At 55.2% G+C, this 12,802-nt stretch overlaps 3 protein-coding genes across 3 annotated transcripts; 2 read left to right on the forward strand and 1 right to left on the reverse strand.

The window, feature by feature from the left end:
- Nucleotides 1-747: 747 nt before the first annotated feature.
- B0T26DRAFT_738825 (uncharacterized protein) lies at nt 748-3,005 on the forward strand (the record flags this gene model as incomplete). The annotated part of the gene is made up of 3 exons (XM_060443637.1): nt 748-946; nt 1,009-1,075; nt 1,145-3,005. 3 exons carry the CDS (start codon nt 748-750, stop codon nt 3,003-3,005), a joined length of 2,127 nt encoding a protein of 708 aa, XP_060301348.1.
- A 1,926-nt stretch (nt 3,006-4,931) lies between these two features.
- On the forward strand, nt 4,932-5,183 carry B0T26DRAFT_640081 (uncharacterized protein; the record flags this gene model as incomplete). The annotated part of the gene is made up of 1 exon (XM_060437193.1): nt 4,932-5,183. The coding sequence occupies one exon, from the start codon at nt 4,932-4,934 to the stop codon at nt 5,181-5,183; it is 252 nt and encodes an 83-aa protein (XP_060301349.1).
- A 2,268-nt stretch (nt 5,184-7,451) lies between these two features.
- Nucleotides 7,452-11,799, reverse strand: B0T26DRAFT_174390 (phosphatidylserine decarboxylase-domain-containing protein). Its single transcript, XM_060433581.1, has 5 exons — nt 11,453-11,799; nt 11,344-11,388; nt 8,891-11,180; nt 8,073-8,827; nt 7,452-8,009 (listed from the first exon to the last, which is right to left on the reverse strand). Exons 1-5 carry the CDS (start codon nt 11,618-11,620, stop codon nt 7,785-7,787), a joined length of 3,483 nt encoding a protein of 1,160 aa, XP_060301350.1. The 5' UTR covers nt 11,621-11,799; the 3' UTR covers nt 7,452-7,784.
- Between the last annotated feature and the right edge of the window lie 1,003 nt (nt 11,800-12,802).

Below are 12,802 nucleotides of genomic sequence, written 5' to 3' on the forward strand. Positions count from 1 at the left end.
GCCCTGCCCGGCTCTACTAGGTTCCAGGTTGAGTCCGAGCTGCGATCCATCGCCTGTGGCCCTCCTTTTCTCCCTCCCTCCGCCGTCTCCCACCTCTAATTCTCTCCACCTCCTTTCACCCACCTCACCCGCGAGTCGCAACTTTCCACGCGGCCGCCGTCGCTTGTGCTCGCCCAGTGCACTTTGACGTCGCCACCCTTCTCCGCGGCCAAGGACCAAAAAAAGGTTGAACGCTCCCAGCTCGCTGGGATCCTGCGAATACGAAACCCCCTATCACCGCTAGCCACTATCTAGGTTGCCATCTGCCTAATATTCGACCCGCAGACCCTGCGACCGACTTTCGTTCTCTCGTTTATCGCGAACTGCTTGTCGACGTGGTCGCATCAGACTTTCTCTCCACATTCGTTTTTCTTTTGCTCGTTTGGCATTTGGCTTTGCCATCGCCGCCAGGCTTTTGCCAGCCCTACGATTGCCTTCCTCTGCTGCGCCACATCGTCCACGACTCCGGCGCCCTGGAATTTATTTCACTATAGTAATAGCTCGCCCTTCCTCGTCTGCAACTCGGCACCCAACTGAGCGATTTTCGGGATTTCTCTCCAGTATAATAGGTTATTTTCGCCTGGCGATGCTTCGCTAGAGGTTAGGAGTCTTGCCGATTTATCCGCCTTCTTCGCACAGCGATCTGATATTCCGATCCTTACCACTGCGATCGAGCTGGTTTTTCTTCCTCTTACGCGACTACGCGCAATGGGGGCTTCGGCAACCATGTTGTTTAAAGCGCATACCCGTCGGGTTCTGGCGCGGCCCAAGACCGTCTTTCCCATCGTTCTCTTCTTCCTACTACTCATTTACCTCGTACAAAAGCGCGACATATATCGTGCTGGGACCCATGCCGCGGTAGAGGTCGTCGAGGTTGACATCGGCGAACAGCCCGTGCCGGGAGCTCGTAAGTCAACAGACGCGGGCACAAAACTTGCGATGACACGATATCTGACAAGCAAAATACAGAGCGCGAAGAAAAGTTGCTTCGTGAGCTTCGGGGCAAGTTCGAGCAGGAGAGCAAGGCGCTGGAAAAGTAAGAAAACCACAGATGCTTTGCGACCCGTCCATACGCTCTCAAATGCTAACGTATGCCACTTTCCAGGGATCCGAGGGCGTTCGCCATATTCGGGAATACACTCGAAACTCTTGTCGAGCAAGATATCAGATCCCGTCCACAGGAAGACAACCTCACACCGTCCAACAACGGCACCGAGTTCACCAACGAGCAGCCCTTCGTATTCAATCCGTATCCAAAGTACAATAATGCAGCTTGGAAAGCACGGCATGCCGAATATGTGCCGTGCCGGGGCCCCACAGGAAGTCTGGTTGAGGATATCCGCGTCTTCAAGGGCCGCCCTCGTAACTTCCCCGACCCTGGATTTGGATCGTATGAGGACCTGGGTTTGGACCAGAACCTCTGCTTCGAGAGGGAAACCAGAATGGGCCAGTATGGGGTTTCGCCCGTAATGGGTGAGGACGGCAAGCCGCTGGAATGGGACACCATTGACTGGGGGACCTTGCAACGCGAGTGCCGAGAGCTGAACGAGGCACGATTCGCAACCAGTGGCCCCCCCAACATCTACGTCACCGCTGCAGACGAGAAGAAGGTGAAGACTAACAATGATGATTCACAAAACTTCAAGCGACACATGGATCATCACGTCAGGCGCCAAGCAGGGTCGTCCGGGCCGTCAGTGACTAACACCACTTCGACGGTTAAGGAACCGAGAACAGCCCTGCTGCTCCGCTCCTATACAGGAAAGGAGTATACTGACAACGACAAGCAAGCCATCCGCTCGCTGATCACTGAGCTGAACCTCCGGACTGGCGGAGAATACGAGGTTTTCCTGTTCGTCCACGTCAGAGACGACTCGGATATATGGTCGAGCAAAGAGGCCTATCAGCAAGTCGTCCAAACAGCAGCACCCCGCGAGTTCTGGAATATCACCGTCCTGTGGAATGGAAAGGCTGTTGACCGCATGTACACAAAACTCCCGGATAAGGCCCGCAGAGTGCACAACGGTCAATTCTTGCCAGTACAGATGTTCATGCAGGAGCACCGAGAATTTGAGTTCGTCTGGAATTGGGAGATGGATTCTCGGGTCACGGGTCACCACTACGACGTTCTGAACAAGTTGTCCGAGTTCGCCAAGAAGCAACCCAGGAAGGGACTCTGGGAACGCAACGAACGGTTCTACGTGCCCGGATTCTACGGAGACTACGACAAAAAGTTTCGCTCCGCTGTCGAGCGAAGCACTTCCGGGAGCACGATATGGGGCGCGCCCGAGGTTTCGGTCGTCAAGCCTATCGGTCCTAACCCCCCAGTGCCGTCGCCTGACCAGGACAAGTACGAGTGGGGCGTTGGCGAGGATGCAGACCTCATCACACTTGCGCCCATGTTCAACCCCATCAACAGCAACTGGGTCATGCGCAACCAGGTGTGGGGGTACCGGAATCAAGATTTTCCGTGGGGAAAGCTCCCTCGTAGGGCTACTATCATCACCCAGGTTCGCGTCTCTAGAAGGCTGCTCGATATCATGCACGTCGAAGATCTTCGTGGCAATCACGTGGCGTCGGAAATGGTGACGCAGACGACGGCGCTCCTCCATGGTCTAAAGGCCGTATTTACCCCGATGCCTGTCTTCTTCGACCGGCCGTGGGACGGTGCCGCGCTCGCGAGGTGGTTCAACGGGGGACCAAAGGGAGCGAGCGGTGGCTTCGGAAGCGCCATGGGATGGGGCCAGGAGGAGCGATACCAGGGCTCCACCTGGTATTACCGGGCCCTCCCGCCGCAGCGGCTGTACAACAACTGGATGGGCTACGAGGATACGGCGATCGGAGGCGCCACATGGGAGGCAGACCATGGCCGTCCGTGCCTCCCTGCCATGATTCTGCACCCCATCAAAGAAATCAAGCCGACTCCGCCGGGGTGGGTGACGGAATCTAAGCTGCCCTACAAATGAGACCTCATCGACTTTTTCTTGACAGGCTGCAGAGCTGTCAAGATTAGAGCTTGCAGTTTCCAGAGGCAGTTCGAGTACCGAAGCAAACACGATGGCCCGCTTGTTTTACAGGGCCCTCCAGGGCGTCCAACCGAAGAGGGAACATGGTAGAGCTAGGCCGGCCCAGCGTCTGTCTGCATTCTCTGTTTCGCCTTGGCTAAGGCCCGAGTTCACCTGGCAGAGTGTATGGATAATATCCGTGGTCGGCTGAGAGCTCAGCCTCACATTTGGGCGAGCAATTCAAGCTACCACTTCGACGACTCACCGTAAACAATGTCGATGGACTTGTTGTTCAGTTATTCCTTAGGTTCATTTGATTCCAGGTTTATGGCGGCTACTCTAGACGGAACCATAGGACTTGCATTGACGGACAGTGAGAGAGGATTGGGCTGGGTCGGGTTACGTGTATCGAAACAAATGTACATTGCAATACAGCGGCTCGTGTCCGTTCAGATATATAATCATAATGTGGTCGGTCTTTTGACAATGCTGGCGGCAGGCTTTGTTGTGCGAGTTCCACGTGCGCAAATGGTTAATAGACAGGCTGGGATCAACCGTTGTTCCGGACACGGGACTGATGAACCGGTCCCGGGCTTTTCGGCAGACGGGAGGCAGAGCTAAATCTGAAAATTGTATGCGTAGACCGCATCGAATATTGCGGTGAAGGATTACTGATAGGGGTCAAAGTGACACGATCTGAACACCAAGCGCAAAGTATGGATGCAAATCTAAAAGTCCTCTCGGGTGGCGATTTTCAGTCACCAGTAGTACTTCGTAGCATAACCATGAGATTCGGGTTATCAAGGAGCCAGCACAGCATGTTCAGCAATGAGGAAAGTAAGTACTTAGCAATCTACCTTGATGATTATCAAAGCCTTGTTTGTCCGGGTGTTTCGGCTTTGTAATGCTACATTCTGGCCCCTAGGAGCGAATTGACGATTCAACTGAGGTACCTACCTTGGGCCAGCAACTTGAACTGAAAAAGGAGGACCTAACAACTGATCAGCTCGCCAGGTCAGTGGGTGTCCAGGCCACGGCCAGTCGAGTGTATTGTCCACCAAAAGTCTGCTAGTTGAGCACGTCTTGCAGCAACCGCCGTGATTGGGAAGGCACACACCCAACGGCCAGCGAAATCAGGCAGGAGCGGGGGCAGAATCGCATGATTCGCGAACTCCCGCGCGAGGTTAGGCGGTCGATCAGCCCAGAACGACAAGCCACCTTTAACGCTCAGCCACAATTTTTGCAAATAGGGAGGCCCCTATTGGCCAGATGCAGGCCCGGCCTGTGCAAGTCTGGACACCGGGGGGATGCCGCATGGGGCAGCCCACCTCAAGGGCCAGCTGGACTTCGTGTCAGCGGTAGTGAGTCGATGGGCTGCTGGGCTGGGTTTTCTAATCTGCCCAGACGGACGCTTCCAGTTCCAGGCACCACGCGCAAAAGCTGCGTTTGTCGTTCCATTAGTTGGGCCATCGAGTCAGGTGTTCCATGGTGTTTAAAAGGGGATGCCCTCCTTCCCCCTCCCTCCCCACCAACACTGCCGACCGTTATAGCGTTCCTGGATTTCCATCTGTTCAAGTTACCTTTTCCTGGTGCCCATTGTGCAGCCTGCCGATTCTCTCCAACTACAGTACCTACCTTAGGTTGCCTACAGCACTGCCCGGCCCGTTTTGAAACAAGATCCAAAACCGGTCGTGACCCGCGGAAGCCCGACATCGCGCCTCATCCCATCAGCCATAAACCCTGTCGCGCCTCACTTCCACGCCGCGACGCTCTCAGTACACACAACCACCCGACCTCAGCTTGTTTATCTTTCCTCGGGGGCACTGCAATCCTCGCACGCCTAGACCTCGACACACCTGCAGCAGCATCATCATTGCCATAGTCGCCATGTCGCCCACGTACACCATGTCGGCACACCTGTGCAAGCAGATATACGCCTCTTGGCGACAGACGCGGCAGTCCTCGCCGGACCCGAGCCCGTTGCCGTCTCCGCCCACTAGCAATACGCCAGGCTCGTACTTCCAGCGCTCGCCGTCGCCCGAGAAGCAGTCCATGGACAACGACCGCAGCGACTCGCCCTCGAACCCGCCCACTTCTCAGCAGCCGTCAAACTCCAGCTGGAAATGGGGCTCTCGCTAGCCCAGCTCCGCTTTCTCGCCCACGTCAGCCCATTTACAACGCGACATGGCGTGAGCGACGACCCAGCAAGCAACTAAGACAATGGACATGCCATGCGGCTGTCCTCGGTATTGTTGGTTAACCGGACGAGCAACGCAAGAACGGGACAACGAGCACTGCTTCGTAGCAACTCCCCCTTCACAGAACACAGCATTTTCGCAATATTGCATCCGTTGAAACCAGCAATTCCGTACCCACCACTCCATCTAACATCTTAGTTGCCATCTTTAAGTCGTCTGAAAGACGGAAGATCCTGGCTTCGATGCACCCGGCCGTCTACACCGCATTTTTTTTCTGTCAAGTTTCGATCGAGAAAAAAAATTGAAATGATGGCTGTCAGGTTAGGCTGACATAGCGCCGGAATCCCGCTAGCCAACCAGCTGGGCTTGCAGCATGCAATATCATGCACGACACACGAGAAGGAAGCTTTGTCGGACGGCCCTGGCCAGGCCACAAGGAGTCAGTCAGCAGCCGAAGTCAGCAGCCGGATCGGCAGCAGGGCCTTATAGAAGAATGATTCGAGAGAGAAACACCAAGGACAAGGCACTCTCACGGCAATTCTGTCACGCAATGTCGCCACTTCCATCCAATGTTTTTTGCGACGCGCGCGAGGACGACAAGAACCCTAAAAAAGAAAAGGGGTCCAGTCGACGCCACGTTTCGCGCGCGCGTGGCAATTGCGCCATTGTGCGCAATCGAGACTAGGAAGGCCGATATATCCATTTTTATCGTCGCATGGATAGTACTTGGTGCATAACCTCCCCCCATACAAACCACCACACACGCCACAACTCGTTCGATACCACAACCCGTTTCGTATCATGTGCATGTGTCTGTAGTGTAATGTGGTGTGGTGCGTGTGTGTGCGTGTGTGTGCGTGTGGGTGTTGGACGAATCGACCACCCCTCGCTTTTTATTTTTGCCGGGGTGGAAGGAAGAGGAGTGGTTGCAACCTGCACATGTGTGTGTAAGTTGCGGAATTGCCGCTTTGGGAAAGTCGAACGCAACCACCACACATTTCCCTCACATATCCACTATTGCGCTTAGCGGCTCCTCAGCGCAGTGCAGTGCGGTGCGGAACCTGCGAGTACCGGGGGAGGTTTTTTTTTTGAGGATATGGAGGAATAATAATTAACCTCTGTCTCTCTCTCCCCTCCCCGGTGTGGAGCCCCCCGGTGGGGAAAGCACCGACGTGCTGTCGGCCCTAACATGTGCGTTGCTTCGGTTTGGTGCGGGGCGCCGTTGGCTTTTACCTGGTTCGTCCGTCTTTGTATCAACCTATTTCTCCTTCCTCATCTGGGGGGGAAACTGGCAAGCGCACCTTCCCGATTGTCTCTTATGGCTAGATATGATAAAATGTCGTCATGGAGCATGAGACGAGGTTGTTGAGTCTTTGTTGTGGCGGCCTTACAGCTTTTGTCCAAAAGGAAAAGGATATTCGTAGACCTAGAATATAGTAGGTTGGTAGTTGTTGCAACTTTGGCGTTGGAAAGGACTGAAGCCGCGACCATCGTGATGCCTGACACATATTGTATTTCGTCTGCTCAAAGAGAGACTTCTACAGTTGGATCTATCACACAATTCCTAATGCATATACGTGCATATGTATATATATCGGGAGATGGACGCAATACACCGTGCCGTTTCCTCTGAAGAATCACTACCCCTTTCTATACACCTGACGTGTGTACTGTATGTTTACTGTTTTTCGATACGAGACCCATGATTCCATGATATATATGAGACCCAGGGCACATAATTTTCTTTCGCCTAGACACAAGGAGCGATTTCCACAGGTAAGATCCATCACCAACGTGAAGTGGCCTATACCAATCACCACCCACACACTAAAATGAGCACAGTTAAGATACTTGGCACATGATATATTTACAGTCATATCTCACTCATAGCATCGGCGCTGCCTTGTGAGAGTCTGGCATATGTCGGTCTAGTTGAATAAGGATCGATCGAAAGACTGATCATCCCATCCCATCCCATCCCATCCCATCCCATTCCATCCCACCCCATCACCAATTCGCCCATTATAAATAAAGACAAGCTTTCCGAGAACCTTGCTACATTACATCCGCCATATATGAAACAAGCTCCTTTGTATCCAACGGCGACGTCATCAACGATGACAGAAAGTGAAAGCACATTACCTACCTTCTGTTCTGTATAATCCCTACAAGCACATACACCGTCTGCTCCAGCTGCGACGGACGCAAAACAAAACAAAGCAAAACAAGAAGATATCACCACCTACCTGCCCACCCGACGTACAACACCTAACCCGCAACTCAGTGATCTACATGACATCGATCTCCTGATACCTATGTGTTTCTCTTCACGATGCAGAGAGCACTGCAAAGATAATTGGTTTGATTTATTTTGTGTTCTTTACTCAGATAGATAGCCTTTCCTCATATTCTTACTCGTTTTATTTTGGTTCAGAGATCCTACAAGGGACAACGATAAACAGAGAGAAACAAACATTCATGGCAAGAATAAACCCCCCCAAGGACGGCATCAGCCGACAGAGGCAAGGATTTCGTTTCTCGTTCACTCTGCTATCGAGGCTGTTGCTGTCACGCCCGACTGTAGGACATTCATGGATGAGATGTCGTCGCCACCGCTGTCTTCGGGCGACTCCTCGGCCTGCGCGCCTTGGATGCGGCGCTTCGCATCCTGCTTGTCGGCCTCTGTGACCTGGTCCTCGTTCTTGGGCATGTCGGGCTTCCATGCCGGCTCATTCAGCGCGTGGCCAACAGACATACCGACACGAATCTGTCAAGAGTCAGCAAGCGCCAGGTCATCAATTAACACACACAGTGAGAGAGAAGTGCTTACCAAAGTCTCCAGAGCTCCGGTCGAGTTATCCACCAAGTCATCGTCAAACACCATCTTTCCGGCCTCGAACAGCACGACCAGGGTGCTGCCGCCAAACTTGAAGTACCCCAACTCTTCAGCGCGCTTGACCTCCTCGCCCTCCTTGCGCGTGATGACAGTACTGCCAACCATCATGGCGCCGATGCAAACGACCATGACGCGGCCAAACTCGGGGCTGTCAATAGGAACCAGGACACGGACATTCTCGCCGTATACGTCGAGCGCTGAGCGAATGGCCATTGGGTTCACCGTGTAGTACTCGCCAGCAATGGTCTTTGGCTGGCGCATGATGCCGTCGACGGGAATGTGGAAGCGGTGATAGTCCTGGGGGGCGAGGCGGAAGATGGCGAGGCCGCCACCATTGCCATAGCGGCTGACGTCCTCGGGGTAGGCATCACCGAGCAGGCGCTTGATGCTAAACTCGCGGCCCTTGACCCATACCTTGGTGGCGATGTCGATGCGGTTGAAGACAACGGACCGGCAGTCGGCAGGTGATACGACAATGCGCGGGTTGTTGGGCGCGGAGCAGGGCCGGGCATCAGGCTTCAGCGCTCGGTAGAAGAACTCATTGAAGCTCTTGAACTCGCTCATGGGCAACAGCACCTCCGACATATCAAGTCCGTGGAACTTGATAAAGGATGGAATTTCTGCCTTCGATGCCGGGTCGTCGTACTTCTTGCCCTGCTTGATGCTAAGGCTCTTGAGAAGTTTACGAACTTGAATAGAATTAGCATACGATGTGGCATGGGGGAGAAGGGGAGGCGGCCTTGTTCACTTACTCCTCTTCTTTTCCATATTGTTGGCCTTGAGACCCTTGTACAGCAGGCGGATGCCCAGGCGGACGTAGACGCTCATCTTCTCCTCGCTGATCTGGCCGGTGATGCGGTCTTGGATGAGGATGTTTGCAGAGTTGGCGCCAAGTTTATAGCCGCCGTACGAGATCTTGGTGATGACCTTGGAGTACCATTTGCGTTGCGCCTGACTGGACGTGACGAACCCGCCCATCATAAGGTTGTTGACCTGTCGCCAGTCTTGGCTCGCACAAGTTGCAATGTGGGTGATGATGTCGGCATCATTGCGCTTGTTTAGGCGCGGCTGGTGGCAGATGGGGCACTCCCGAATCTCCACTACGTGCTCCTCGCTGCTGCCCGTGTTCAAGTCTTCCCGGTCCAGAAGCTCGCCTTCCTCTCCAGGGGTGCTGAGCTCAGGAACAGCAATGGTTGACGCGTCGGTCAATTGCGACTCGGTGGGGGTCTCGGAGCCGGAAGATTCCGTTCCCGAGCTCGAGCTTATCCCGGACACAGAGAGTAGGGGTTTCACCTTGTCGGCGTCAGGTAGTAGGTTCTTCACGCGCTCCGTCATGCTCTGAGGCTGTCTCGTCTTTGCTTCGAGCTGGTCTTCCAGGCAGATGACGGCCTCGTCCATAGTCAGGTCTTCGCCATCGTCACCCTCGGTTGCCTTGTGGGGAAAGCGCTGGAAGAAGCTGTCGATGGTCGACTCGCGCAGAGTCGAACCGAGCGTGTCAAGCATGGTTGTCAGCTCGACCTTGCTGATGAGCCCACTCTCGTCGGCGTCGTATTGCTTCAGCATTGCCCTCCAGAACTGCTGTCGAAGTGCCGGGTACGGCATGTACTTGACCCGGATGAAAAGCTGGGGATTGTGCTTGTCTTCCCACTTTTCCAGATTTTTCATCTTCAGCGGGAGCGAGATGGGGATGAAATCCGGATCATCCCCGTCGGGCGGCGCCATCTCGCCAAGAGTGGAAGCTGCCGCGGCCACGCCATCACCGCCCGACGGCTGGAGGAGTCCTGGATTATTCAAGGCCTGTGGACCGCCGTCTGGTGTGCCGTCAAACGGGGGCTTGGAAGCAGAGCCAACGCCGGGCGTGGCGGCAGGCGTGTTCGTCGCCGTTGAAGCCGCCGTCGATGCGGCCGTCGTAACAGAAGGGTTCTTGGAGAGTGCCGGCCTGGCAAGCTTGCTTAGGCTCTGGGCCGACGAGGTCCGGGACATGCCCAATCTCATAAATCGGGGCCGTTGCACCGGAGTGTACTCGGGAACATCCTTCAGGTTGTACAGGCCGGTATCGGGGTCGGCCTTGGGCGACTTTTCGAGGATTTCTTTGAGTGGCAGGTTGACGGACGCGATGAAATCATTGCCCGAGTACTTGTCGTGGTCGATGACGGTAAAGGAGAACGAGTACGTCTGCTCGTGGCTGAGGAGCTGAAAGATCATCTTCTCGTTGAACACGGGATTCAGGTTGTGCCGGATCATCTTGGTCCTATACGTCTTCTTGCCGAGCGACGCGACCACAAAGGGATCCATGTCGAAGCTCGTCTTGGTCAGGTTGGACTCGGGAGGCAGGTCGGTGATTTTGCCAATCTCGAGGAAGATGATGCCGACCACGTCGCTGCCGCCGTTGAGGAACTCGTACGGGTTGTCTCTCTTCTTGCGCTTCAGCCCCCTAATCCGTAGTCTCCTCTTTCTCTTCTCGATGGCCTCGGGCTTTGTGGAGTCCTCGTCGTCCGGAGTCTCGTCCTCGTACATTTCGTAGTCATCGTCGTCGTCATGGTCGCCTTGGCGCCTACCGGGCGGGGGGGACGGTGACTGGGACTTCGTCATGCTGCCGACGGGAGCCAGAATAGGGGTCCGAGTCGGGGTGGGGTTTCGCGACGCCGACTCGATGGCCGGGACCAACTTTGCGATGGCAGAAAACTTCTCAAAGACCTGCTGGGGGGTTGCGTCCTTGTTCTGGACATCCACGAGCGAGAACTGCAACAGAACCTCGCCCGAGACGACGCTCGTCTTCTTGCCTGGCTTCTTGCTCTTGAGCGGGAACCACCTAGGGGGCTGCTCGGGCTTCTCGTCAGCCGAGAATATCTCTTCCAAGGCCAGGTCGAATTCTCCAAGGTAGTCCTTGCCGAAGCGGTCCTTGTCCCAGCAGCACACGTCGAGGAGCAGGCTCTGGACGCCATTGATGGGGAGCTGACACTGTTCGTTCCAGTCCGGGTGCAGAGACTTGGTCACCGCGTGTGTAATATGTTTGGCTTCGCCCAAGGAGAGCACGAGGTACTAGTCACGTCACACGTCAGCCAGGGGTTCTTAAGGATTGCCCGCCAGCAGCTGGTCCTGGTTGTAGATTTACAAACGGCTGCAGGATGCCGCCATAGCAACGGGCCGGAGCAGTGCACTAGGTGTGGGAGTAACGCGGCCAGTCTAAAGAAGGACAACTTACGGGATCCGAGGTGCCTCCTCTGTCCTTGGCAGCAAGATCTCTAGCCTAGCGGCAAGTCAGCGCGCCGTCTACATCTATACTCTGTCTGGGGAGAGTAAGCTCGCCGCACCCGTAGGATATTCACGTCCAGAGCCAGCCCCGTGTCCTTGCGGCCCTCGGGGCTTGCCGAGTCGCCCTTGCTCCGCATTGGGCTCGCGCTGCGGCTGTTGGACGTGGAATTGGACATTGTGTTGGCGGAGTGGCCAGGCTTGAGACGATTGGGGATGATGCGGACCATGGCGGGCGTCTTGGCGGCGGGGATGGGCGGTGTCTACTTTATGGGCGGCGGCAGCGCGCAGACTGGAGGGCGAGGGGGGTGTGGAAGGCAGCAGCAGCAGCAGCAGCAGCAGGGGGGGCAGCCAGCTCGAGAGGGGTCGCAAACTACAATCGATCGTCACTGCGGATATCCGTAGCAACTGGGCAACTTCCAGGATTCGCCAGCTAGTATCCAAAGCAAAGCCAGTTTGGGGTGCAGCGCAGCGCAGCTTGGCTCGTCGGTGGTGGCGGGAACGTCAGGTATCGACCGATCGAGACCGAGGGTACCGTACACTACACTGCCGTACCTCACTCAGTTAGGTAAGGTCTCCAACAAGGCAAGCCAAGGCAGGCCAAGGCAGGTAAGGTAAGGTAGGTATCGACGACGAGGGATAGTGTGTCGTGTGTCTGTCCGTCTGTTCTGTCCTGTCCCGTCCCGTCCCACTGCGTCTTTTTGATTCGATCCAGAGACGAATCAGAGCCGATGCACAGCCGACCGCAATAATACGACGAGTCCACCCAGTCCCAGTACCGGCGTCCAACACGGCAAGGCGCGACGGGGCACCGGTGTGGAAGCTGGGGGAGCTGGGCAGCCAAGGAGCAGCGAGGACGTCATCCGCCCGAAGGTGGGACGCTTCTTTTTTCTGGTGGCCTGGCGCGAGGTCCAGTGTCGACGTCTCTAGCTGCTGTGCAATGACACCTCTATGGGCGATCGGCGGGGTAATTAATTGGATATTGGGGGTGCTGTATTTCCGCAGCGCTCTGTGCCTGGGCGACGGTTCGGATTGCGTCCGTTACCGACACTTGGCCCAAAAGAATAAAAAAAAATAACAGGCTGGGATAACTGGATGCTGCTGGATAGATGGATAGTTGCTGGACTGCTGCAGCATGCAGCTCATTCGGATTCGGCTTGGTGTTATCAGAGGTTTTTTTTATTAGTACCTAGGTTGTCGCCGTCCTGTTCCTCGTTGGGCGACAGCTCTGCGACGTTTCAGCGCTGCCTCTTATCCTTCGGTTGCGTTTGCGTCCAATCTGGCGTCTGAGGTGGTGGGTAGGTTGGTATGGATGGGATGGCGCGGAACGGCTTGAGTTGGGCTTGTTTACGGAATAAGGCAGTAGTAACGTACCTAGGTAGATGGTCGGGTATCGGTCTCTCTCTCTCTCT

Source organism: Lasiosphaeria miniovina (genome assembly GCF_030549165.1).
Source record: "Lasiosphaeria miniovina strain SMH2392-1A chromosome Unknown B0T26scaffold_2, whole genome shotgun sequence".
NCBI lineage: Eukaryota > Fungi > Ascomycota > Sordariomycetes > Sordariales > Lasiosphaeriaceae > Lasiosphaeria > Lasiosphaeria miniovina.

Bases quoted from the DNA above. Each gene is read 5' to 3' on its own strand.
- B0T26DRAFT_174390 (XM_060433581.1), bottom strand. From the start codon at position 11,620: ATGGTCCGCATCATCCCCAATCGTCTCAAGCCTGGCCACTCCGCCAAC. The intron at 11,389-11,452 runs GTGCGGCGAGCT...ACTTGCCGCTAG, and splicing joins TGGACGTGAATATCCTACGG to GCTAGAGATCTTGCTGCCAA. The intron at 11,181-11,343 runs GTAAGTTGTCCT...TGACGTGACTAG, and splicing joins GAGGAGGCACCTCGGATCCC to TACCTCGTGCTCTCCTTGGG.